Source organism: Aristolochia californica, unplaced genomic scaffold (genome assembly GCF_029961685.1).
Source record: "Aristolochia californica isolate CCGP_79_NKW_82.1479 unplaced genomic scaffold, dmAriCali1.0.hap1 SCAF_8, whole genome shotgun sequence".
Taxonomy (NCBI): domain Eukaryota; kingdom Viridiplantae; phylum Streptophyta; class Magnoliopsida; order Piperales; family Aristolochiaceae; genus Aristolochia; species Aristolochia californica.
The window spans coordinates 35,471,689-35,497,034 of record NW_027182279.1 but is presented as its reverse complement, the minus strand read 5'-3'; the positions used below and the strand labels follow the sequence as shown (position 1 = coordinate 35,497,034).

The 25,346-nt window shown below is 35.4% G+C and overlaps 1 protein-coding gene across 26 annotated transcripts; it reads right to left on the bottom strand.

Annotated features, from left to right (window-relative positions):
* Window positions 1–5,302: 5,302 nt before the first annotated feature.
* On the bottom strand, window positions 5,303–24,225 carry LOC137939278 (uncharacterized). 26 transcript variants are annotated; one of them, XM_068784524.1, is made up of 10 exons: window positions 20,562–24,225; window positions 16,788–20,459; window positions 15,108–16,680; window positions 14,737–15,017; window positions 13,388–13,637; window positions 13,197–13,292; window positions 11,189–12,283; window positions 8,760–11,086; window positions 7,253–7,298; window positions 5,303–7,124 (listed from the first exon to the last, which is right to left on the bottom strand). In XM_068784524.1, the coding sequence occupies exons 4-6, from the start codon at window positions 14,998–15,000 to the stop codon at window positions 13,285–13,287; spliced, it is 522 nt and encodes a 173-aa protein (XP_068640625.1). In that variant the 5' UTR covers window positions 15,001–15,017; window positions 15,108–16,680; window positions 16,788–20,459; window positions 20,562–24,225; the 3' UTR covers window positions 5,303–7,124; window positions 7,253–7,298; window positions 8,760–11,086; window positions 11,189–12,283; window positions 13,197–13,284. The 26 variants fall into 26 exon arrangements, with proteins under 26 accessions (XP_068640625.1, XP_068640642.1, XP_068640624.1 ...); XM_068784541.1 differs by having other exon boundaries at window positions 5,303–11,086; window positions 20,562–20,964; window positions 21,421–21,475; window positions 21,577–24,225; XM_068784523.1 differs by having other exon boundaries at window positions 5,303–7,298.
* Window positions 24,226–25,346: the final 1,121 nt, after the last annotated feature.

Here is a 25,346-nt window from a genome sequence, read left to right as displayed (position 1 = left end):
GAAGCTATAGATGTTGATGTAACTCTTTTTTGGTCTTCGGGAAGGTTATCCCACCAATGAGTTACGTTACCCTGTAAAACATGGGTAAAGAAGTTAAAAACAGAATCTTTATCCCTAAATTTATGCATATTTGCAGCATTGCTCATGCTTTTTTCCAATTCTTTAAGGATTTTTTCTCAATCCTTGGGGCAATCCAAGTTGAGGTAAAATCCAAAAGGGTTTATGCTATCTCTAGATTGGTGTCCCTTCGTAGTATATGGCTTGTCATTTCGTTGGCATTATCTTCTCTAGCTGATTTACTCTCAATACAACAAGACGACTTTGTTACGGGATTCATTTTTTTGGAATTTGTTGAGTAATATGATTCTCATTGGCATAGATTGCTGAAAGAATTGCTACGCCATATGCTTTCTCTATGTCAAGATACAGAATTGGGCATTTCTTCCTCTACTACCGTTGGTATACTACCATTGGAATTTTCTTCCTCTGCTGCTTGCCAAGTCTCTATCTGATATCCGAGTTGCACCAACGAGGCATAACTTAGATTGCGCTAACTCGACATAACTCGGGTATGCCTCAAGCCCAATCAACTCATACCAAGGCCTAAATCTGGACTCATGAGTCAACTCAGTCACTTGGTCTTGTGACTCCGTCACTCGGCTTCTTGACTCAGGCTTGATTGGTACTTTGTGATATTTAGCTTGCATTACGATAAAGCTTATTTTTGTCGAAGAATTTGAACTATTTCAGACGATAAAGCGTTTCATAAACAAATAAGCCACTGCCAACAAGAATTCTCCTATTGCTGCTACTACTATACAAGGTATGGTCTCAGCTACTCCATCCTGGATCATAGATTTTGGGGCTTTTGAGCACTAACAGGTAACGATACTCTCATGAATTCTTTATCTCCTTGTTTTGCCTGAAAAGTTTGTCACTATAGCTAATGGATCCTAAACCAAGGTACGTGGGGGTAGGGTCCACATTTGTTACACTTACTCTTCATTTACAAGATGTCTTGTTTGTACCTGAATTTCTCTTAAACCTCTTATCTGTTAGTCAACTTAAAAAAATGTTTAATTGTTCCATCACTTTTTCTCCTACTTCTTGTGTCCTTCAGGATCTTAAGACAAAGAGAATTATTTGTGGAGGTAGTGAAAAAAAGGGATTATACTATCTTGATTTACCACCATTAACAACTACCACCAGTGCTCACCATACAACTTTTCAATGGCACAATAGGTTTCATCTCTTCAATCTCTCAAAAAGATTATTCCTACCTTAGTGTTTGTTTCAAGTTTCAACTGCGAAGACTGTCAAATGAGTAAACATCAACAAAGTACTTACTCCTCATAGTGAAACCAACCTCATTTTCGTTGGTTCATACTAATATATGGGGCCCTATGAACATTTCCAATGTTTCTTGGACAAAGTACTTTGTTAAATTTTTGGATGACTTGTCTCGAGTAACGTGGTTGTTCCTCTTAAAAGAGATCATAAGTCTTACCTCAATTCAATACTGCCATAAAGATGATTTGTTCTAATAATGCCAAGGAATATCTATCTACAAACTTCCAATCTTTTTGTCAAGAAAAAGGCATAATTCACCAAACGTCGTGTCTTTACACCACAACAAAATTGTATTACATAAAGAAAAAATAGACACATTCTTCAGGTTACTCGAGCCCTACTTCATCGTATGCACGTGCTTCACTTCTATTGGCCTCATGCCATCCTCACTGCCTGTTACCTTATTAACAGGTTACTCTCTTCTGTGCTAGGTAACAAGACACCATATTCTTCCCTTTTTCCTGGTGATAAACTATTTTCTCTCCTTTTGAGAGTTTTTGGATATACGTGTTTTATACATAACACCTCTCCACATACTACTAAATTGGATCCCAAGGCAATTAAATGTATGTTTTTGGAGTACTCTCATACTCAAAAAGGTTACGTCTGTTATAATCCACTTCTTCAAAAATTGTTCATTTCTAGTAATGTCACAATCTTTGAGAACCAACCTTTTTATCCCTCCACCGGTGTCCCACCTAGTTTTTCAGCAGTTAATGATTTCCCAAAACCTATTGTGCCCATAGATAACTCAACACTTCAAAGTCGTCTTGACACGCCCCTTGATGCATTGGCCGACACTATACATGCGGAGTCTCTAGATTCTTTTGAGGCCACCTCCTATATTTGGTCCTTCATTTGATACCCGACCCATTGCCCTTCGAAAAGAACCTCGGCCTTGCACCTGACTTCTACCTCTCACCCCATTGCTCAATTTTTATCTACCCAACGATTATCCCCATCTTGCTATTAGTTTCTTGCCTCCATTTCTTTTGTTACAATTCCTCACTCTTATCATGAAGCCCTTCAGAATCTAGGACAGAAAGTAGCCACGGATGAAGAAATGGCAACTCTTTACGAGAATCAAACATGGTACTTTGTTTCGTTACCAACTGGTAAAAAGTCAGAAGGCAATAAATGGGTCTTCACTATCAAACAAAATTCGGATGGCACAGTAGCCCGCCTTTAAGCCCGACTTGTGGCTAAAGGCTATACCTAGTGTTAAGAGGTTGATTATGAGGAATCTTTTTCCCCTATTGCCAAGCTCAACTCAGTGCATCTTCTCGATGGTCTACCCATCAGCTAGGTATAAAAATTGTCTTTCGCAATGGTGGTATTAAAGAGGAGATTTATATACAGCAACCACCTAGATATGTAGTAGTGGGGGAGTAGGTGTGTCATCTTACAAAAATCATTACTCTAAAACAATCTCCACGTGCCTGGTTTGACAAGTTTAATCAAGCAATGATTCGTTTTAGGTTCACATAGTGCTTTGTGGACTATTTTGTATTTGTCAAGCATACTAACAAAGGAGTTGTACTACTAGTTGTATATATGGATGATATTATTCTCGTGGGTAGTGACTTTGATAGCATCTATCAAGTATAAAACAAGATATGCAATGAGTTCAGGGTAAAAGATTTAGGACTTCTCAAGTATTTTCTGGTATTGAGGTTCTTCTGTCCAAACATGGTATTATACTATCCCTGCGAAAATATGTCATTGACTTGCTTGAAGAAACGGGAATGATAGGATGTTGTCTTACTAACACCCCCACAGAGACATACAAAACTATCTACTAATTCGGGAGGAAGTTGATATTGGCAAGTGCTAGAGGCTAGTAGGCAAACTTATCTATCTCACTGTGACTAGACTATATATTTCTTTTGCAATCAGTATGGTCAGTCAATATATGCATAAATCTCATATGTCTCATTGGCAGGCATTGGAAAGAATTCTCGGGCACATAACTATGAAACACAACACGTAACTTGTTTTAGAAACGACATCACTCCAATAGCATCCACTTCACAAGAAACATGTCATCCTCCTAGTTGATGCAAAAACAATATTCACTCTAGCGACATCCAGTACACCAGAAACCAGAACTCGTCATTGAAATTCTAAAAAATCAACCACAATATTAATCAAATAATTACCTCAACCCAAATAAGAACCCATTTTGTTGTTACTCTTAATACTTTTACTTCCTACCCTACGAAGAACTTTCTCCTAACACATGCCTTCTCTTGCATCTACAAGAATATTGAGCCACTCTAACAAAAATAGTGACGTATGAAGCATGATAAGATCCATAAGCAACTAAGATACCAAGTTTCAAACTCTGATAAAAACACAAATACATTTAATACCCGAAACTGAAGCATGTAGACATGAAAAAAAATCCCCTTTGATCAACCTTTCAAACAAGCATATCATCTGAAGAACTTTTTTGTTTCAATCTGCAATGACGTACTAGTAAAGAAATTGAAACTTTAAAATAAACTAAAAACATCGAAAAATCAGATTGAGAAGTCAGAACATGCAAAGGAGAAAGGACCAGTCCTGAAATCAAAATAAAGTCATACTTAAGATAAAACTAAATCAGCATCAGAAAGTTAATCTTAAAAATCAAGTAAAACATAGAATGTCAGCCCTACCACATCGCCAAACCAGATACAAAAGTCGGAATAGGCAAAGGAGAACGGAGAGCCTTCAACTAAGCCAACCAAATTTTTCCCCAAAAAAACTACCAGTGCTGAAATCAAAATTTAGTCGTATTCAGATAAAACTATATCAGGATCATAATGACAATCTTATACATCAAGTAGAACATAGAATGTTAGTCCTGCAACATCACTAAACTAGATAGAGATGTCAAAATATGCAAAGGAGAAAGGAGTGTCTTCAATGAAGCCAATCAAATAAATTCCCCAAAATATGCAAAGGAGAAAGGAGTGTCTTCAATGAAGCCAATCAAATAAATTCCCCAAAAAAATTACCACTCCTGAAATCAAAATTCAGTCATACTCAGATAAAAGTAAATCAAGATCAGAAAAACAATCATAAAAATCAAGTAAAACTTAGAATGTCACTCTTGTTGGAACTCCATGCACATTATTGTAGTATGGTCCAAGTCTGAAAATCAAGATACATGACCATGTTAAACTTCATATACTAGTCCATGATTGAAGCAAGCCAACTTGTTTTTCAACTCAAAAGAATTGCAGAATAATACCATACTTTATGAATGATTTTCGACTTGTGGGAATCCTTGAACTCAAAGTCAGACACGTTGATCAACAAAAACTGGATACATCCAGATGAAACCTACACCGAAGTTAAAAAGCACTCGAATATATGCATCTCCTTTTCTATCAAAATCATATGACAAGGAGATGAAGATAAGTATCTCGGATACATAGGATGTATACCACAAGTAAGATTTTTAAGCACATCAATGCAGAGGACAAACACGTTCCACTCCAAAAGAATACAGCAACCACAAGTAGAGCCTCTTGCTAGTAATAACTATGAAACACAACGCATGTTACTTGTTTGTCACTTGATTTAAAAAATACATCACTCCCGCATCATCGACTACACATGGAATATGTCCTCATCCCACTTGATGCAAAAACACTATTCACTAACGACATCCACAACACCAAATACATGACCTCGTAGTTGAAATTCGAAAAAATCAACCACAATAATAATCAGATAATTACCTCAACCCAAACAAGAACCCAATTTGCTATGACCATCAACACTTGCACTTCCAATCCTACGAAGAAATTTCTCATAACACATGCCTTCTCTTGCACCTACAAGATTGGTTTTTTTTTTATAAAATGATACTGATTTTTATTAAGACAAAAGCTCAAAACAACAATTTACAAAGGAGGAAAACTTTCCCAAATAATAAAAAATTACTAAAAAGTTTCGAATATTGCCAATTTATCAGGCAAAGAGTTGGCTAATCTAAGAATGAGATTCCAATTACAATGAGTAGAAGATACAATATCAACAATACTATCGGTGATGGACCAATGGTACCAAGGGGGAAAGTTGTCTTTGGAACACCAACTAACAACCATCTTCGAATCGCCTTCAATGATTAACTTGCCATAGAGACGATCCATGAAGATTTGGAGGCCGAACAGCAGAACACTAACTTCAACAATATTAAAATCAACAATACCCAACAAACCAACACCTACAAGATTGTTGAGCCACTCTAACGGAAACAGTGACAAATGAAGCGGTGATAAAATCCATAAGCAAATAAGATTCCAAGTATGAAACTCTGATAAGAACACGAGTACGTTTGAAACCTGAAATTGAAGAATGTTCACATGAAGAAAAAAAATCCCCTTCGATCAACCTTTTAAACAAGTGTATCATCTATGAAATACCGAAGAGTTTTTTCTTTAATATGCAATGACGTACTAGTAAAGAAATTGAAACTTTAAAATAAACTAATAACATCAGCAAACCAGATACAAAAGTCAGAGCATGCAAAGGAGAAAGTAGTGCCTTCAATGAAGCCAACCAAAATATTTCCCAAAACATAAAACCAGCCATGAAATCAAAATTCAGTCGTACTCAAATAAAACTAAATCAGGATAAGCATGGCAATCTTTAAAATTAAGTAAAACATAGAATATTAGTCCTGCAACATCACTAAACAAGATAGAGAAATCCCAATATGCAAAGGAGAAAGGAGTGTTTTCAATTAAGCCAACCAAAAAAATTCCCCAAAAAAATCACCACTTCTAAAATCAAAATTCAGTCATACTCACATAAAAGTAAATCAGGATCAGAAAAACAATCTTAAAAATCAAGTAGAACTTAGAACGTCACTCCAATTGAAACTCCATGCACGTTATGGTTCAGGTCTAAAAATCAAGATACATCACCAAGTAAAACTTCATCTAACTAGTCCATGATTGAAGCAAGCCAACTTGTTTTTCAACTCAAACGAATTGTAGATTAATACCATACATTATCAATGATTTTCAACTTGTAGAAATCCTTGAACACAAAGTCCGACACACTGATGAATAGAAACTAGATACAACCGAATGAAACCGACACCAAAGTTGGAAAGCACTCAAACATATGCATCTCTTTTTCCATTGTAATCATATGACAAGAAGTTGAAGATAAGTATATCGGATACATAGGATGTATACCACAAGTAAGATTTCTAAGCACATCAATACAAAGAACAGAAGTTCCACCCCAAAAGACTACAACAACCACAAGGAGAGCTTCAAATTAATAATACCTATGACACACAATGCACGAATTTGTTTGTCACTTGATTTAAATATAACATCACTCTGGCAGCATCCACTACACCAGAAACATGACCTCATCCCACTTGATACAAAAACAATATTCACTCTAGCGGCATCCATTAAACCAGAAACATGACCTCGTCGTTGAAATTCTAAAAAATCAAACACAATATTAACCAAATAATTACCTCAACCCAAACAAGAACCCAATTTGCTATGACCCTTAATACTTGTACTTACAATCCTACAAACAAATTTCTCCCAACACATGCTTCTCTTGCACCAACAAGATTGTTGAGCCACTCTAACGGAAACAATGACGAATGAAACGTGATAAGATCCATAAGCAAATAAGATACCAAGTTTAAAACTCTGATAGCAACACATAGTATGTTTGAAACCAGAAACTAAAGGATGTAGACGTGAAAAAAAATCCCCTTAGATCAGCCTTTCAAATAAGCATATCATCTGTGAAATACAGAAGAACTTTTTTTAATCAGCAATGACTTACTAGTAAAAAACCGAAACTTTAAAATAAATTAATAACATTGGCAAACCAGATAGAAAAGTCAGAAGTTGTAAGGAGAAATAAGTGCCTTCAATGAAGCCAACCAAAATATTTCCCATAAGAAATCACCGGTCCTGAAATCAAAATCCAGACGTAGTCAGATAAAACTAAATTAGGATCAGAATGGCAATCTTAAAAAACAAGTATAACATAGAAAATTAGTCCCACAACATCACTAAACTAGATAGAGAACTCAAAATAAGCAAAGGAGAAAGGAGTGTCTTCAATCAAGCCAACCAAAAAAATTCCCCAAAAAAATCACCACTCTTGAAATCTAATTTCAATCATTCTCAGGTAAAAGTAAATCAAGATCAGAACAACAATATTAAAGTCAAGTAGAACTTAGAATGTTACTTCTGTTGAAACTCCATGCATGTTATTGCAATATGGTCCAGGTCTAAAAATCAAGATGCATGACTATTGGAATATTTGTTTGTATCGACCGGGCCAATCCTTATATAAGATCCGTGGGGTTGCTTTCCTAATAGTTTCAAACCTTTTAACGCACTAGTTTCAACATGATATCAGAGCTTTGATTTTAAGGATTCCGATTATGGTTTTTAAGGTTTCATTCTCCTTCTTTTTTGTTTCCGATTATGGTTTTTAAGGTTTCATTCTCCTTCTTTTTTGTTAGTTGCTGGATATTAGTTTTTTTATTTTATTTTGTTGCTCGTGGTTTACTATAAGTGTTGTCTTCTTTTGCTTTGTGATCTACGCTTTCATCCATGTTTATGCTTTCATCCATGTTTAAACCAGTGCGCTAATAGGCTCAAACCTTTTAGCACACTGGTTTAAACATGGTATCAGAACAGGTTGGTCCCGAGTTCGAGTCTCGCTCCCACTGAATTTTGTCCTGGGTTTTTCTAGGAATTTGTCCCGGGTTTTTCAGGTAAATTTGTCACGGGTTTTCCCCGTGCGATGGAGTGTTGGAATATTTGTTTGTATCGACCGGGCCAGTCCTTTGTATAAGATCCGTGGGGTTGCTTTCCTAGCAGCTTCGAGCCTTTTAGCGCACTGGTTTCAACAACAACCAAGTAAAACTTCATATAACATGTCCGTGATTGAAGCAAGTCAACTGGTATTTCAACTCCAAAGAATTGCAGAATAATACCATACAATATGAAAGATTTCGACTTGTGCAAATCCCAGAACTCAAAATCAAACACGATGATCACCGAAAACCGAATACATCCAGATGAAACCTACACCAAAGTTAGTAAGCACTCAAACATATGCATCTCCTTCTCAATCGTAATCTTATGACAAGGAGTTGAAGATAAGTATGTCGGATACAGGATGTATATCACAAGTAAGATTTCTAAGTACATCTATACAGAGGATAGAATCCACCCCCAAAAGGCTATAACAACCATAAGAAGAGCCTCATATTAATAATATCTATGAAACACAACGCACAAACTTGTTTGTCACTTGATTTTAAAACGACATCACTCTGGTAGCATCCACTACACCAAAAACATGACGTTGTCGTTGAAATTCTAAAAAATCAACCACAATATTAATCTGATAATTACCACAACCCAAACAAGAGCCCAATTTGGTGTAACCCTTAGTACTTGAACTTCCAATCCTACGAATAAATTTCTCCCAGCACATGCCTTCTCGCGCACCTACAAGATTGTTGAGCCACTCTAACAGAAATAGTGACGAATGAAACGTGATAAGATCCATAAGCAAATAAGATACCAAGTTTGTTACTCTGATAGCAACACGAGTACGTTTGAAACTCGAAATTAAAGGATGTAAACGTGGAAAAAAATCCCCTTCAATCAACCTTTTAAACAAGCATATAATTTGTGAAATACCAAATATCTTTTTTTTTACTCTGCAATGACATACTAGTAAAGAAACTGAAACTTTAAAATAAACTATTATCATCTGCAAACCAAATAGAGAAATCAAAACAGGCAAAAGAGAAAAGAGTGCCTTCAATGAAGCCAACTAAATATTTCCCGAAAGAAACCACCAGTCCTGAAATCAAAATTCAGTCGTATTCGGATAAAACTAAATCATCATAAAAAAAGTCAATCTTAAAAATCAAGTAGAACATAGAATGTCTGTCTGGCAACATCGCAAGGTACAAAAGTCGGAATATGCAAAGGAGACTAGAGTGCCTTCAATGATGCCAACCAATATTTTCCCCAAAAAAATAACTGTCCTAAAATCAAAATTCAGTCGTACTCGGATATAACTAAATCAGGATTAGAATAGCAATCTTAAAAATCAAGTATAACATAAATATTAGTCATACAACATCACTCAACTAGATAGAGAACTTAAAATAAGCTAAGGAGAACGGAGTGTCTTCAACGAAGGCAACAAAAAAATCACCACTTCTGAAATCAAAATTCATTCATTCATTCATACTCACATAAAAGTAAATCAAGATCAGAAAAACAATATTAAAAATTAAGTAGAACTTAGAATGTCACTCTTGTTGAAACTCCAAGCACGTTATTGCAATATGGTCTAGGTTTGAAAATCAAGACACATGACCAAGTAAAACTTCATATAACAAGTCCCTGATTGAAGCAAGCCAACTTGTATTTCAATTCAAAAGAATTGAAGAATAATACCATACATTATCAATGATTTTCGACAAGTGGAATTACTTGAACTCAAAGTCAGACACACTAATAACAAAAAACTAGATACAACCAGATGAAACCTACACCGAAGTTGGAAAGCACTCAAACATATACATCTCCTTTTTCCATCGTAATCATATGACAACAAGTTGAAGATAAGTATGTCTGATACATAGGATGTATACCACAAATAAGATTTCTAAGTACATCAATATAAAGGACAAACGTTCCACCACAAAAGACTTAACAACAACAATGAGATGTTCAAATTAATAATAACTATGAAACACAACACACGAACTTGTTTGTCACTTGATTTAAAAACGACATCACTCTGACAGCATCCACTACACCAAAAACATGACCTCGTCCCACTTGATGCAAAAACAAAATTCACTCTAGTGGCTTCCATTACACCAGAAACATGACCTGGTTGTTGAAATTCTAAAAAATCAAACACAATATTAATCAAATAATTACCTCAACCCAAACAAGAACCCAATTTGCTATGACCCTTAATACATGTACTTCCAATCCTACGAACAAATTTCTCCCAACACAAGCCTTCTCTTGCACCTACAAGATTGTTCAACCACTCTAACGGAAACAATGGCGAATAAAGCGTGATAAGATCCATAAGAAAATAAGATACCAAGTTTAAAACTCTAACACGAACACGAGTACGTTTGAAACCCGAAACTGAAGGATGTAGACGTGAAAAAAAATCCCCTTCGATCAACCTTTCAAACAAGCATATCAACTGTGAAATATAGAAGAGCTTTTTTTAATCTGCAATGACATACTAGTAAATAAATTGAAACTTTAAAATAAACTAATAACATCGGCAAACTAGATAGAGGAATCAGAAGTTGCAAAGGAGAAATGGGTGAGTGCCTTCAATGAAGCCAACCAAAATATTTCCCCAAAGAAATCACCAATCCTGAAATCAAAATTCAGTCGTACTCAAATAAAACTAATTCAGTATCAGAAAGGCAATCTTAAAAATCAAGTAGAACATAGAACATCAGTCCTGCAACATCGCCAAACCAGATACAAAAGTTAGAGAGTATGCAACGGAGAAAGGAGTGTTTTCAATGAAGCCAACCAAAAAAATACCACTGCTGATATCAAAATTCAGTCATACTCAGATAAAAGTAAATCAGGATCAGATAAACAATATTAAAAATCAAGTAGAACTTAGAATCTCACTCCTGTTGAAATTCCATGCACGTTATTTGTTGTATGGTCCAAGTCTGACAAATCAAGATACATGACCAAATAAAACTTCTTATAACAAGTCCCTAATTGAAGCAAGCCAACTTGTATTTGAATTCAAAATAATTGCGGAATAATACCATAAGTTATTGAATGATTTTCAACCTGTGGAAATCCTTAACAAGTCAAACGCTTATCAACAGAAGCTGGATACATCGAGATGAAACCTACACCAAAGTTAGATAGCACTCAAACATATGCATCTCCTTTTCCATCATAATCATATGACAAGGAGTTGAAGATAAGTATGTCAGATACGCAAGATGTAAACCACAAGTAAGATCTCAAAACACATCTATGCAGAAGACAAACATGTTCCACCCCAAAAGACTACATCAACCACAGGTAGAGCCTCATATTAATAATAACTATGAAACACAACAAACTTGTTTGTCACTTGATTTAAAAACAACTTCACTCCGGCAGCATCCACTTGTCCTCGTCCCACTTGACGCAAAAACAATATTCACTCTGGTAACATCCATTACACCAGAAACATGACCTTGTCGTTGAAATTCAAAACAATTAACCACAATATTAATCAAATAATTACTTCAAACCAAACAAGAACCGAATTTTTTATGACCTTTAGTACTTGTACTTCTCCCAGCACATGCCTTCTCGCGCACCTACAAGATTGTTGAGTCACTCTGCCAGAAATAGTGACGAATGAAGCGTGATAAGATCCATAAGCAAATAAGATACCGAGTTTGAAATTCTGACAGGCACACGAGTACATTTGAAACTCAAAAATGAAGGATGTAGACGTGGAAAAAAATCCCCTTCGATCAACCTTTCAAAAAGGCATGTCATCTGTGAAATACCGATGAGCTTTTTTTCTTCTGCAATAGTGTCCAAGTAAAGAAACTGAAACTTAAAAATAAACCAATAACATCAACAAACCAGATAGATAAGTCGGAACATGCAAAGGAGAAAAGAGTGCCTTCAAGGCAGCCAACCAAAAAATTTCCCCAAAGAAATCACCAGTCCTGAAATCAAAATTCAGTCGTACTCAAATAAAACTAAATCAGCATAAAAAAACAATCTTAAAAATCAAGTAGAGAATGTCAGTCCGGCGACATCGGCAAACCAGGTACAGAAGAAAGAATATGAAAAGGATAAACGAAGTGCCTTCTGTGAAGCCAACCAAATTTTTCCCCAAAAACATACCCGTCCTGAAATCAAAATTCAGTCATACTCAGATAAAACTAAATTAGGATCAAAATGGCAATCTTAAAAAACAAGTAGAACATAGAAAATTAGTCCTGCAACATCACTAAACTACATAGAGAACTCAAAATATGCAAAGGAGAAAGGAGTGTCTTCAATGAAACCAGCCAAAAAAATTCCCCAAAAAGATCACCACTCTTGAAATCAAAATTCAGTCATACTCAGATAAAAGTAAATCAGGATAAAAAAAAACAATATTAAATTCAAGTAGAACTTAGAAAGTCACTTCTGTGGAAACTCCATGCACATTATTGCAGTATGGTCTAGGTCTAAAAATCAAGATGCATGACCAAGTAAAACTTCATATAACATGTCCATGATTGAAGCAAGCCAACTTGTATTTCAACTCCAAAGAATTGCAGAATAATACCATAGAATATGAAATATTTTGACTTGTAGAAATCCATGAACTCAATCAAACACGTTGATTAATAGAAACCGGATACATCCAAATGAAACCTACACCAAAGATAGTAAGCACTCAAACATATGCATCTGCTTTTCCATTGTAATCATATGACAAGGAGTTGAAGATAAGTATGTCGGATACCTAGGATATATATCGCAAGTAAGATTTCTAAGTACATCTATGCAGAGGATAGAGTCCACCCCCAAAAGGCTACAACAACCACAAGAAGAGCCTCATATTAACAATAATTATGAAACACAACGCACGAACTTGTTTGTCACTTGATTTAAAAACAACATCACTCTGGCAACATCCACTACACCATAAACATGTCTTCAACCCACTTGATGCAAAAACAATATTCACTCTGGCAACATCCACTACACCAGAAACATGACCTTGTCATTGAAATTCTAAAAAATCAACCACAATATTAATCAGATAATTACCTCAACCCAAACAAGAACCCAATTTGGTCTGACCCTTAGTACTGGTACTTCCAATCCTACGAATAAATTTCTCCCAGTACATGCCATCTCACGCACCTACAAGATTGTCGAACCACTCTTAACAGAAATAGTGACGAATGAAGCATGATAAAATCCATAAGTAAATAAGATACCAAGTTTGTTACTCTAACATGAACACGAGTACGTTTGAAACTCGAAACTGAATGATGTAGACATGGAAAAAAATCCCCTTCGATCAAACCTTTCAAACAAGCATATAATTTGTGAAATACCGAAGATCTTTTTTTTTACTCTGCAATGACGTACTAGTAAAGAAACTGAAACTTTAAAATAAACTATTATCATCTGCAAACCAGATAGAGAAATCTGAATAGGCAAAGGAGAAAAGAGTGCCTTGCATGAAGCCAACCAAAATATTTCCTGAAAGAAATCACCAGACCTTAAATCAAAATTCAGACATACTCAGATAAAACTTAATCACAGTAAAAAAAAAATCCAATCTTAAAAATCAAGTAGAACATAGAATGTCAGTCTGGTAACATCGCCAAACTAGGTACAAAAGTCAGAATATGCAAAGAAGACTAGAGTGACTACAATGATGCCAACCAAAATTTTCCCCAAAAAATACCAGTCCTGAAATCCAAATTCAGTCGTACTCAGATATAACTAAATCAGGATCAGAATGACAATCTTAAAAATCAAGTAGAATATAGAATATTAGTCCTGCAACATCACTCAACCAGATAGAGAACTCAAAGTAAGCAAAGGAGAGTCTTCAACGAAACCAACTAAAAAAATCACCACACCTGAAATCAAAATTCAGTCATACTCAAATAAAAGTAAATCAGGATCAGAAAAACAATACTAAAAATTAAGTAGAACTTAGAATGTCACTCTTATTGAAACTCCATGCACGATATTGAAGTATGGTCCAAGTGTGAAAATCAAGACACATGACCAAGTAAAACTTCATATAACAAGTCCCTGATTGAAGCAAGCCAAGTTGTATTTCAATTCAAAAGAATTGCAGATTAATACCATAAATTATCAATGATTTTCTACTTGTGGAAATCCTTGAACTCAAAGTCAGACACGCTGATGAACAAAAACTGGATACAACCATATGAAACCTACACCAAAGTTGGAAAGCACTCAAACATATGCATCTCCTTTTCCATTGTAATCATATGACAAGAAGTCGAAGACAAATATGTCGGATACATAGGATGTATACCAAAAGTAAGATTTCTAAACACATCAAAATAGAAGATAGACGTTCCACCCAAAAAGACTACAACAAGCTTCAAATTAATAATAACTATGAAACACATCGCACGAACTTGTTTGTCACTTGATTTAAATAGGACATCACTATGGCAGCATCCACTACACAAGAAACATGACCTCGTCCCACTTGATGCAAAAACAATATTCACTCTAGCGGCATCCATTACACCAAAAACATGACCTCATCGTTGAAATTTTACAAAATCAAACACAATATTAATCAAATAATTACCTCAACCAAACAAGAACCCAATTTGCTATTACCCTTAATACTTGTACTTCCAATCCTACGAACAAATTTCTCCCAACACATGCCTTCTCTTGCATCTACAAGATTATTGAGCCACTCTAACGGAAACAGTGACGAATGAAGCGTGATAAGATCCATAAGAAAATAAGATACCAAGTTTAAAACTCTGACACGAACACGAGTACGTTTGAACCCGAAACTGAAGGATGTAGCCGTGAAGAAAAAAAATCCCCTTCGATCAACCATTCAAACAAGCATATCATCTGTGAAATACAGAAGAGCTTATTTTAATCTACAATGACGTACTAGTAAAGAAACTAAAACTTTAAAATAAACTAATAACATCAGCAAACCAAATAGAGAAGCCAGAAGTTGCAAAGGAGAAATGAGTGCCTTCAATGAAGCCAACCAAAATATTTCCCCAAAGAAATCACCAATCCTGAAATCAAAATTCAGTCCTACTCAGATACAACTAAATCAGCATCTGAAAGGCAATCTTAAAAAACAAGTAGAACATAGAATGTTAGTCCTGCAACATCGCCAAACTAGATACAAAAGTCAGAATATGCAAAGGATAAAGGAGTGTCTTCAATGAAGCCAACCAAAAAAATACCACTACAGATATCAAAATTCAGTAATACTAAGATAAAAGTAAATCAGGATCAGATAAACAATATTAAAAATCAAGTTGAACTCAGAATGTAACTCCTGTTGAAACTCCATGCGCGTTATTGCAATATGGTCCAGGTCTGAAAATCAAGATACATGACCAAATAAAACTTCTTATAACAAGTCCCTGATTGAAGAAAGTCAACTTGTATTACAATTCAAAAGAATTGCAGAATAATACCATAAGTTATGAATGATTTTCAACTTGTGGAAATCCTTGAACAAGTCAGACGCTGATCAACAGAAACTGAATACATCCAAATGGAACCTACACCAAAGTTATATAGCACTCATATGCATCTCCTTTTCCATCGTAATCATATGACAAAGAGTTGAAGATAAGTATGTCGGATACGTAGAATGTAAACCACAAGTAAGATTTCTGAACACATCTATGCAGAAGGCAGACACGTTCCACCCCAAAAGACAACATCAACCACAAGTAGAGCCTCATATTAATAATAACTATGAAACACAACGAGCGAACTTGTTTGTCACTTGATTTAAAAACAACATCACTCCGGCAGCATCCACGAAACTTGTCCTCGTCCCACTTGTTGGAAAAACAATATTCACTCTGGCGACATCCACTACACAAAAAACATGACCTTGTCGTTGAAATTCTAAAAACATAACACAAAAATTAATCAAATAATTACTTCAAACCAAACAAGAACCCAATTTTTTATGACCTTTAGTACTTGTACTTCTCCCAGCACATGCCTTCTCGCGCACCTACAAGATTGTTGAGTAACTCTACCAAAAATAGTGACGAATGAATCGTGATAAGATCCATGCACAAATAAGAGATACCGAGTTTGAAACTCTGACAGGCACACAAGTACGGTTGAAACCCGAAACTGAAGGATGTAGACGTGGAAAAGGGATATCATCAATGAAATACCGAAGAGATTTTTTTTCTTCTGCAATGACGTCCTAATAAAGAAACTGAAACTTTAAAATAAACTAATAACATCAACAAACCAGATAGAGAAGTCGGAACATGGAAAAGAGAAAAGAGTGCCTTCAAGGCAGCCAACTAAAAAATTTCCCCAAAGAAATCACCAGCCCTAAAATCAAAATTTAGTCGTACTCAGATAAAACTAAATCAGCATTAAAAAGGCAATCTTAAAAATCAAGTAGACAATGTTAGTCTGGCAACATTAGAAAACCAAGTACAAAAGAAAGAATATGAAAAGGATAAACGAAGTACCTTCTATGAAGCCAACAAATTTTTTCCCCAAAAACATACCAGTCCTGAAATCAAAATTCAGTCGTACTCAGATAAAACTAAATTAGGATCAGAATGGCAATCTTAAAAAACAAGTAGAACATAGAAAATTAGTCCTGCAACATCACTTAACTAGATAGAGAACTCAAAATATGCAAAGGAGAAAGGAGTGTCTTCAATGAAGCCAGCCAAAACAATTCCCCAAAAAATCACCACTCCTGAAATCAAAATTCAGACATACTCAGATAAAAGTAAATCAGGATTAGAAAAACAATATTAAAGTCAAGAAGAACTTAGAATGTCACTTCTATTGAAACTCCATGCACGTTATTGCAGTATGGTCTAGGTCTGAAAATAAGATGCATGACCAAGTAAAACTTCATATAACATGTCCATGATTGAAGCAAGCCAACTTGTATTTCAACTCCAAAGAATTGCAGAATAATACCATGAAAGATTTTGACTTGTGGAAATTCTTGAACTCAAAATCAAACACGATGATCAAAAGACACCGGATACATCCAAATGAAACCTACACCAAAGTTAGTAAGCACTCAAACATATGCATCTCCTTTTCCATCGTAATCATATGACAAGGAGTTGAATATAAGTATGTCGGATACATAGGATGTATATCGCAAGTAAGATTTCTAAGTACATCTATGCAGAGGATACCCAAAAAGGCTACAACAACCACAAGAAGAGCCTCATATTAATAATAACTATGAAACACAAAGCACGAACTTGTTTGTCACTTGATTTAAAAACGACATCACTCTGGCAGCATCCACTACACCAGAAACATGTCCTCATTCCACTTGATGCAAAAACAATATTCACTCTGGCAGCATCCACTACACCAAAAACACGTCCCCATCCCACTTGATGCAAAAACAACATTTACTCTGGCAGCATCCACTACACCAGAAACATGACGTTGTCGTTGAAATTCTAAAAAATCAACCACAATATTAATCAAACAATTACCTCAACCCAAACAAGAACCCAATTTGGTCTGACCCTTAGTACTTGTACTTCCAATCCTACAAATAAATTTCTCCCAGTACATGCCTTCTCGTGCACCTACAAGATTGTCGAGCCACTCTAACGGAAATAGTGACGAATGAAGCGTAATAAAATCCATAAGCAAATAAGATACCAAGTTTGTTACTCTGACAGGAACACGAGTACGGTTGCAACTCGAAACTGAATGATGTAAACGTGGAAAAAATCCCCTTCGATCAACCTTTCAAACAAGCATATAATCAGTGAAATACCGAAGATCTCTTTGTTTACTCTGCAATGGCGTACTAGTAAAGAAACCGAAACTTTAAAATAAACTATTATCATCTGAAAACCAAATAGAGAAATGAGAATAGGCAAAGGAGAAAAAACAGTGCCTTCAATGAAGCCAACCAATATATTTCCCGAAAGAAATCACCAGTCCTGAAATCAAAATTCAGTAGTACTCAGATAAAACTAAATCACCATAAAAACTCCAATCTTAAAAATCAAGTAGCACATAGAATGTCAGTCTGGCAACATCGCCAAACTAGGTACAAAAGTCAGAATATGCAAAGGAGCCTAGAGAGCCTTCAATGATGCCAACCAAAAATTTTTCCAAAAAATTACCAATCTTGAAATCAAAATTCAGTCGTACTCAGATATAACTAAATCAGGATCAGAATGGCAATCTTAAAAATCAAGTAGAACATAGAATATTAGTCCTGCAACATCACTCAACCAGATAAAGAACTCAAAATAAGCAAAGGAGAAAGGAGTGTCTTCAACGAAGCCAACCAAAAAAATACCACTCCTGAAATCAAAATTCAGTCATACTCAAATAAAAGTAAATCAGGATCAGAAAAACAATATTAAAAATTAAGTAGAACTTAGAATATCACTCTTGTTGAAACTCCATGCACGTTATTGCAGTATGGTCCAGGTCTGAAAATCAAGACACATGACCAAGTAAAACTTCATATAACAAGTCTTGATTGAAGCAAGCAGACTTGTATTTCAATTCAAAAGAATTGCAGAATAATACCATACATAATCAATGATTTTCGCCTAGTGGAAATCCTTGAACTCAAAGTCAGACACGTAGATGAACAAAAACCTGATACAACCAGATGAAACCTACACCGAAGTTGGAAAGCACTCAAACATGTGCATCTCCTTTTCCATCGTAATCATATAACAAGAAGTTAGAAGTATGTCGGATACATAGGATGTATACCACGAGTAAGATTTCTAAGCACATCAATATAGAAGATAGACGTTCCACCCAAAAAGACTACAACAAGCTTCAAATTAATAATAACTATGAAACACATCACACAAACTTGTTTGTCACTTGATTTAAATATGACATCACTCTGGCAGCATCCACTACACCAAAAACATGACACCGTCTCACTTGATGCAAAAACAATATTCACTCTAGCGGCATCCATGACACCAGAAACATTACCTCATCGTTGAAATTCTAAAAAATCAAACACAATATTAATCAAATAATTACCTCAACCCAAACAAGAACCCAATTTGCTATGACCCTTAATACTTGTACTTCCAATCCTACAAACAAATTTCTCCCAACACATGCCTTCTCTTGCACCAACTAGATTGTTTAGCCACTCTAACGGAAACAAAGACGACTGAAGCGTGATAAGATCCATAAGAAAATAAAATACCAAGTTTAAAACTCTTGACACGAACACGAGTACGTTTGAAACCCAAAACTGAAGGATGTAGACGTGAAAAAAAATCCCCTTGGATCAACCTTTCAAACAAGCATATCATATGTGAAATACAGAAGAGCTTTTTTTAATCTACAATGACGTACTAGTAAAGAAACTAAAACTTTAAAATAAACTAATAACATCAGCAAACCAAATAGAGAAGCCAGAAGTCGCAAAGGAGAAATGATTGCCTTCAATGAAGCCAACCAAAATATTTCCCCAAAGAAATCACCAGTCCTGACATCAAAATTCAGTCGTACTCAGATAAAACTAAATCAGCATCAGAAAGGCAATCTTAAAAATCAAGTAGAACCTAGAATGCCAGTCCTGCAACATCGCCAAATCAGATACAAAAGTCAGAATATGCAACGGAGAAAGGAGTGTCTTCAATGAAGCCAACCAAAAAAATACCACTGCTGATATCAAAATTCAGTCATACTCAGATAAAAGTAAATCAGGATCAGATAAACAATATTAAAAATCAAGTAGAACTTAGAATGCCACTCCTGTTGAAACTCCATGCACGTTATTGCAATATGGTCCAGGTCTGAAAATCAAGATACTTGACCAAGTAAAACTTTTTATAACAAGTCCCTAATTGAAGCAAGCCAACTTGTATTTCAATTCAAATGAATTGCAGAATAATACCAAAAGTTATTAATGATTTTCAACTTGTGGAAATCCTTGAACAAGTCAGACGCCGATCAACAGAAATTGGATACATCCAGATGAAACCTACACCAAAGTTAGATAGCACTCAAACATATGCATCTCCTTTTCCATCGTAATCATATGACAAGGAGTTGAAGATAAGTATGTCGGATACGTAGGATGTAAACCACAAGTAAGATTTCTTAACACATCTATGCAGAGGGCAGACACGTTCCACCCCAAAAGACTACATCAACCACAAGTAGAGCCTCATATTAATAATAACTATGAAACACAACCCACGAACTTGTTTGTCACTTGATTTAAAAATGACATCACTCCGGCAGCATCCACTACACCAGAACTCGTCCCACTTGATGCAAAAACAATATTCAATCTGGCGACATCCACTACACCGAAAACATGATCTTGTCATTGAAATTGTAAAAAATTAACCACAATATTAATCAAATGATTACATCAAACCAAACAAGAACCCAATTTTTTATGACCTTTAGTACTTGTACTTCTCCCTGCACATGCCTTCTCCCGCACGTACAAGATTGTTGAGTCACTCTACCAGAAATAGTGATGAATGAAGCGTGATAAGATCCATAAGCAAAAAAGATACAGAGTTTGAACTTCTGACAGGCACACGAGTACATTTGAAACCCGAAACTGAAGAATGTAGACGTGGAAAAAAATCCTCTTCGATCAACCTTTCAAAAAGGCATATCATCTATGAAATACCGAAGAGCTTTTTTTTCTTTTGCAATGACGTCCTAGTAAAGAAACTGAAACTTTAAAATAAACTAATAACATCGACAAACCAGATAAAGAAGTCGGAACATGCAAAGGAGAAAAGAGTGCCTTCAAGACAGCCAACCAAAAATTTCCCCAAAGAAATCACCAGCCCTGAAATCAAAATTCAGTCGTACTCAAATAAAACTAAATCAGCATAAAAAAGGCAATCTTAAAAATCAAGTAGAGAATGTCAATTCGACGACTTCGGCAAACCAGGTACAAAAGAAAGAATATGAAAAGGAGAAATGAAGTGCCTTTTGTGAAGCCAACCAATTTTTTTCCTCAAAAAAATACCAATCCTGAAATCAAAATTCAGTCGTACTCGGATAAAGCTAAATTAGGATCAGAATGGCAATCTTAAAAAACAAGTAGAACATAGAAAATTAGTCATGCAACATCACTAAACTACATAGAGAACTCAAAATATGCAACGGAGAAAGGAGTGTCTTCAATGAAGCCAACAAAAAAAATTCCCCAAAAAAATACCACTCCTGAAATCAAATTTCAGTCATACACTCATAAAAGTAAATCAGGATCAGAAAAACAATATTAAAAGTCAAGTAGAACCTAGAATGTCACTTCTGTTGAAACTCCATGCACGTTATTGCAATATGGTCCAGGTCTGAAAATCAAGATGCATGACCAAGTAAAACTTCATATAACATGTCCATGATTGAAGCAAGCCAGCTTGTATTTCAACTCCAAAGAATTGCAGAATAATACCATACAGTATGAAAGATTTTCAACTTGTGGAATTCCTTGAACTCAAAATGAAACACGCTCAATAGAAACCGGATACATCCAGATGAAACCTACACCAAAGTTAGTAAGCACTCAAACATATGCATCTCCTTTTTCATCGCAATCATATGACAAGGAGTTGAAGATAAGTAACCACAAGAAGAGCCTCATATTAATAATAACTATGAAACACAACGCACGAACTTGTGTGTCACTTGATTTAAAAACAACATCACTCTGGCAGCATCCACTACACCAGAAACATGTCCTCATCCCATTTGATGTAAAAACAATATTCACTCTGATGGCATCCACTATACCAGAAACATGACCTTGTCGTTGAAATTCTAAAAAATCAACCACAATATTAATCAGATAATTACCTCAACCCAAACAAGAACCCAATTCGGTCTGACCCTTAGTACTTGTACTTCCAATCCTACGAATAAATTTCTCCCAACACATGCCTTCTCACACACCTACAAGATTGTTGAGCCACTCAACGAATGAAGCGTGATAAGATCCATAAGCAAATAAGATACCAAGTTTGAAACTTTGACAGGAACACGAGTACGTTTGAAACTCGAAATTGAAGGATGTAGACGTGGAAAAAAATCCCCTTCAATCATCCTTTCAAACAAGCATATCATCTGTGAAATACCGAAGATTTTTTTTTTTTTACTCTGCAATGACATACTAGTAAAGAAACTGAAACTTTAAAATAAACTATTATCATTAGCAAACCAGATAGAGAAATCAGAATAGGCAAAGGAGAAAAGCGTGGCCAAACCAGATAGAGAAGTCAGAATATGCAAAGGAGATAGGAATGCTTTCAATGAAGCCAACCAAAAAATTTCCCCAAAAGATTCACCACTCCTGAGATCAAAATTCAGTCATACTCGAATAAAACTAAATCATGATAAAAAAAAAAAAATTAAAAATCAAGTAGAACTTAGAATGTCACTCCTGTTGAAACTCCATGCACGTTATTGCAGTAAGGTCCAGGTCTGAATATCAAGATACAAGACCAAGTAAAACTTCATATAACTTGTCCTTGATTGAAGCAAGCCAATTTGTTTTTCAAATCAAACGAATTGTAGAATAATACCATACGTTACGAATGATTTTCGACATGTGGAAATCCTTGAACTCCAAGTCAGTCACTCTGATCAAAAGACACTGGATACATCCACATGAAACCTACACTGAACATATGCATCTCGTTTTCCATCATAATCGTATGACAAGGAGTTGAAGATACGTATGTTAAATACATAGAATGGATACCACAAGTAAGATTTCTAAGCACATCAATACAGAGGACAAACACGTTTCACCCCAAAAGACTACAACAACCACAAGCACATCCTCATATTAATAATAACTATGAAACACAAAGCACAAACTTGTTTGTCACTTGATTTAAAAACAACATCACTCTGACAGCATCCACTACACCAGAAACATGTTGTTGTCCCACTTGAATTCAAAAACAATATTCACTCTGTAGGCATCCACTACACCTGAAACATGTCCTCGTCATTGAAATTCTAAAAACTTTAACCACAATATTAACCAGATAATTACCTCAACCCAAACAAGAACCCGGAATGTTGTGACCCTTAATACTTGTACTTCCAATCCTATGAAGAAATTTCTCCCAACACATGCTTTCTCCTGCACCTACAAGATTGTTGAGCCACTCTAACTAAAATAGTGACGAATGAAGCATGATAAGATCCATAAGAAAATAAGATAACAAGTTTGAAGCTCTGACAGGAACACGAGTACAAGCGAAACCCGAAACTAAAGGATGTAGAAGTGATAAAAAATCTCAAGGTTCAGAGATGAAATCCAACTGTCATGCTAACAAAAGTGATATATATCATTCTTTAGAGACTAAACCGGTAACATCCAACAGCAGACACTAGTCATTACCCATATACAGGAGTCAGAACATACTCGAACCCCATGGCCAAAACTGAAAGATGTAGATATGAACAGAAAATTCAAGTTTCCGATATGAAATATAACTTCATCAGTTATTATATTACCCAATGACCAAAGAAAAACTTATGCCCTTCAACGAAATTTCACCCCCGTACACGTCCTCTGATGCTACAAAAATTTGCCACATAAAACAAGGCCAACAGTCTGAAACGAAGTAGGTGACAACCTATTGCAGATACTGAAGTCTCACAGCAATCAGTATAAGATACAAACTCAAAGCTCAGAGATGATATCCAGCTTTATCTGACGAGTAACCGAGTTGTCCTAGTTTATCAAATGAGTAATGAAGTTTCCCGACCCTAAGTTAAGTCATATTTAATAAAAAGAGTAATGAAGATTCCTGATCATAAGCTAGAAATCTCCTCCATACAGTAGCTATTGAACCTCAAACCGATCCATCAAATTACTCTTTACCCCCAAACTTCATCCATCCAAATTCCAATTCAAGCGATAGAAAAACCAACCAGACGGCATCATTAGCATCAGAACAAGCGACAGAGGTACACCAGTAACTTCAATAAACTTGAAAACTTCAAATCGAAGGCAAAGCTAGTGAACAGAATCAAGAACGTCCAAACCAAACACCGCGGGCGAGTTACCGTCCAACCCGGGGAAAGTAACTCCTCCTGGCAACAAACAACTACGCCCCCTGTAATGGTCTATTTATAGAGGGACTCCACTGAGAAGACGCTCAGGATTAAGAGTTGGAAAGAGCATCGAACGACTGACATGATGAAGAATCGGTCAGGCCGGTGGTGCGTCGGTGGACAAGTTTGACCAGGTGTACTCCATTCCGCGTAGGTTCTAGAGAAATCTGTCGGACATAGAAAGCAGATTTGTATATTAAATTAGTAAAATATTATTTTTAGACTTTTTATGGGACTCTACTTACCGCATAGGTTCCACGTAAGACTCTACACCGTAATAAATCTCATATTAACAAATCTGTAGTATGTTTTTTGTTTTTTCTACCCATCCCCACCCCACGGGTGAGGGGGAAATTGCTCTTTTAAAAAATTTGATTGGGTTGGAACCCATTTGACCTACCTTGTACCCACCCATTTATACATATATTTCTCAAATACAAATGGTATGAACAAAAAAAAATCAGATTTAGTTATCCAATTACCCAAGTAAAGAGAAGTAATGTTAAAAAGATAACCTCTCATTATGCCGTAGATGACTTAACTAGAAGAATATTTAATTAAAAATAATTTAAATAATTTTTTTATTGATTTTATATTTTTATAAATTTTAAATTATTTTAAACATTCTATTTTTCAATTTCTCCACTCATTTACATAATAAAATAATCGACGAAATAGATAAAGAAGATGATCTCATAGTTAAACAATAATTAATTAAAAATTATCTCAATAAACTTCATAAAAAAAAGCAAGGTCTCACCAATGCCACTGCCCACGAAATGAAAATTAATTATAAATTAAATAATGTTATCATTTGCAATGACTCTAATTATATCCTTATTAACTTTTTGCTTGTTCAAAATCTTTCACAACAAGTCATTCTAAGGACAACTTTTCTTCGAAAAATAATGCCCATTATAGGGCATTACTAGTTGGACAAAGGATTAATCAGAAAATATTTTCTCCATAGAGCTATACATTTTTTTATGTCAATAAAATTGTTGAGAAAGAACAAGGAGATCCTCGATTGGTGGTAAATTATAAACGCCTTAATGGTTGTCTCAAATGGATTAGATATCTAACTCCTAATAAAAA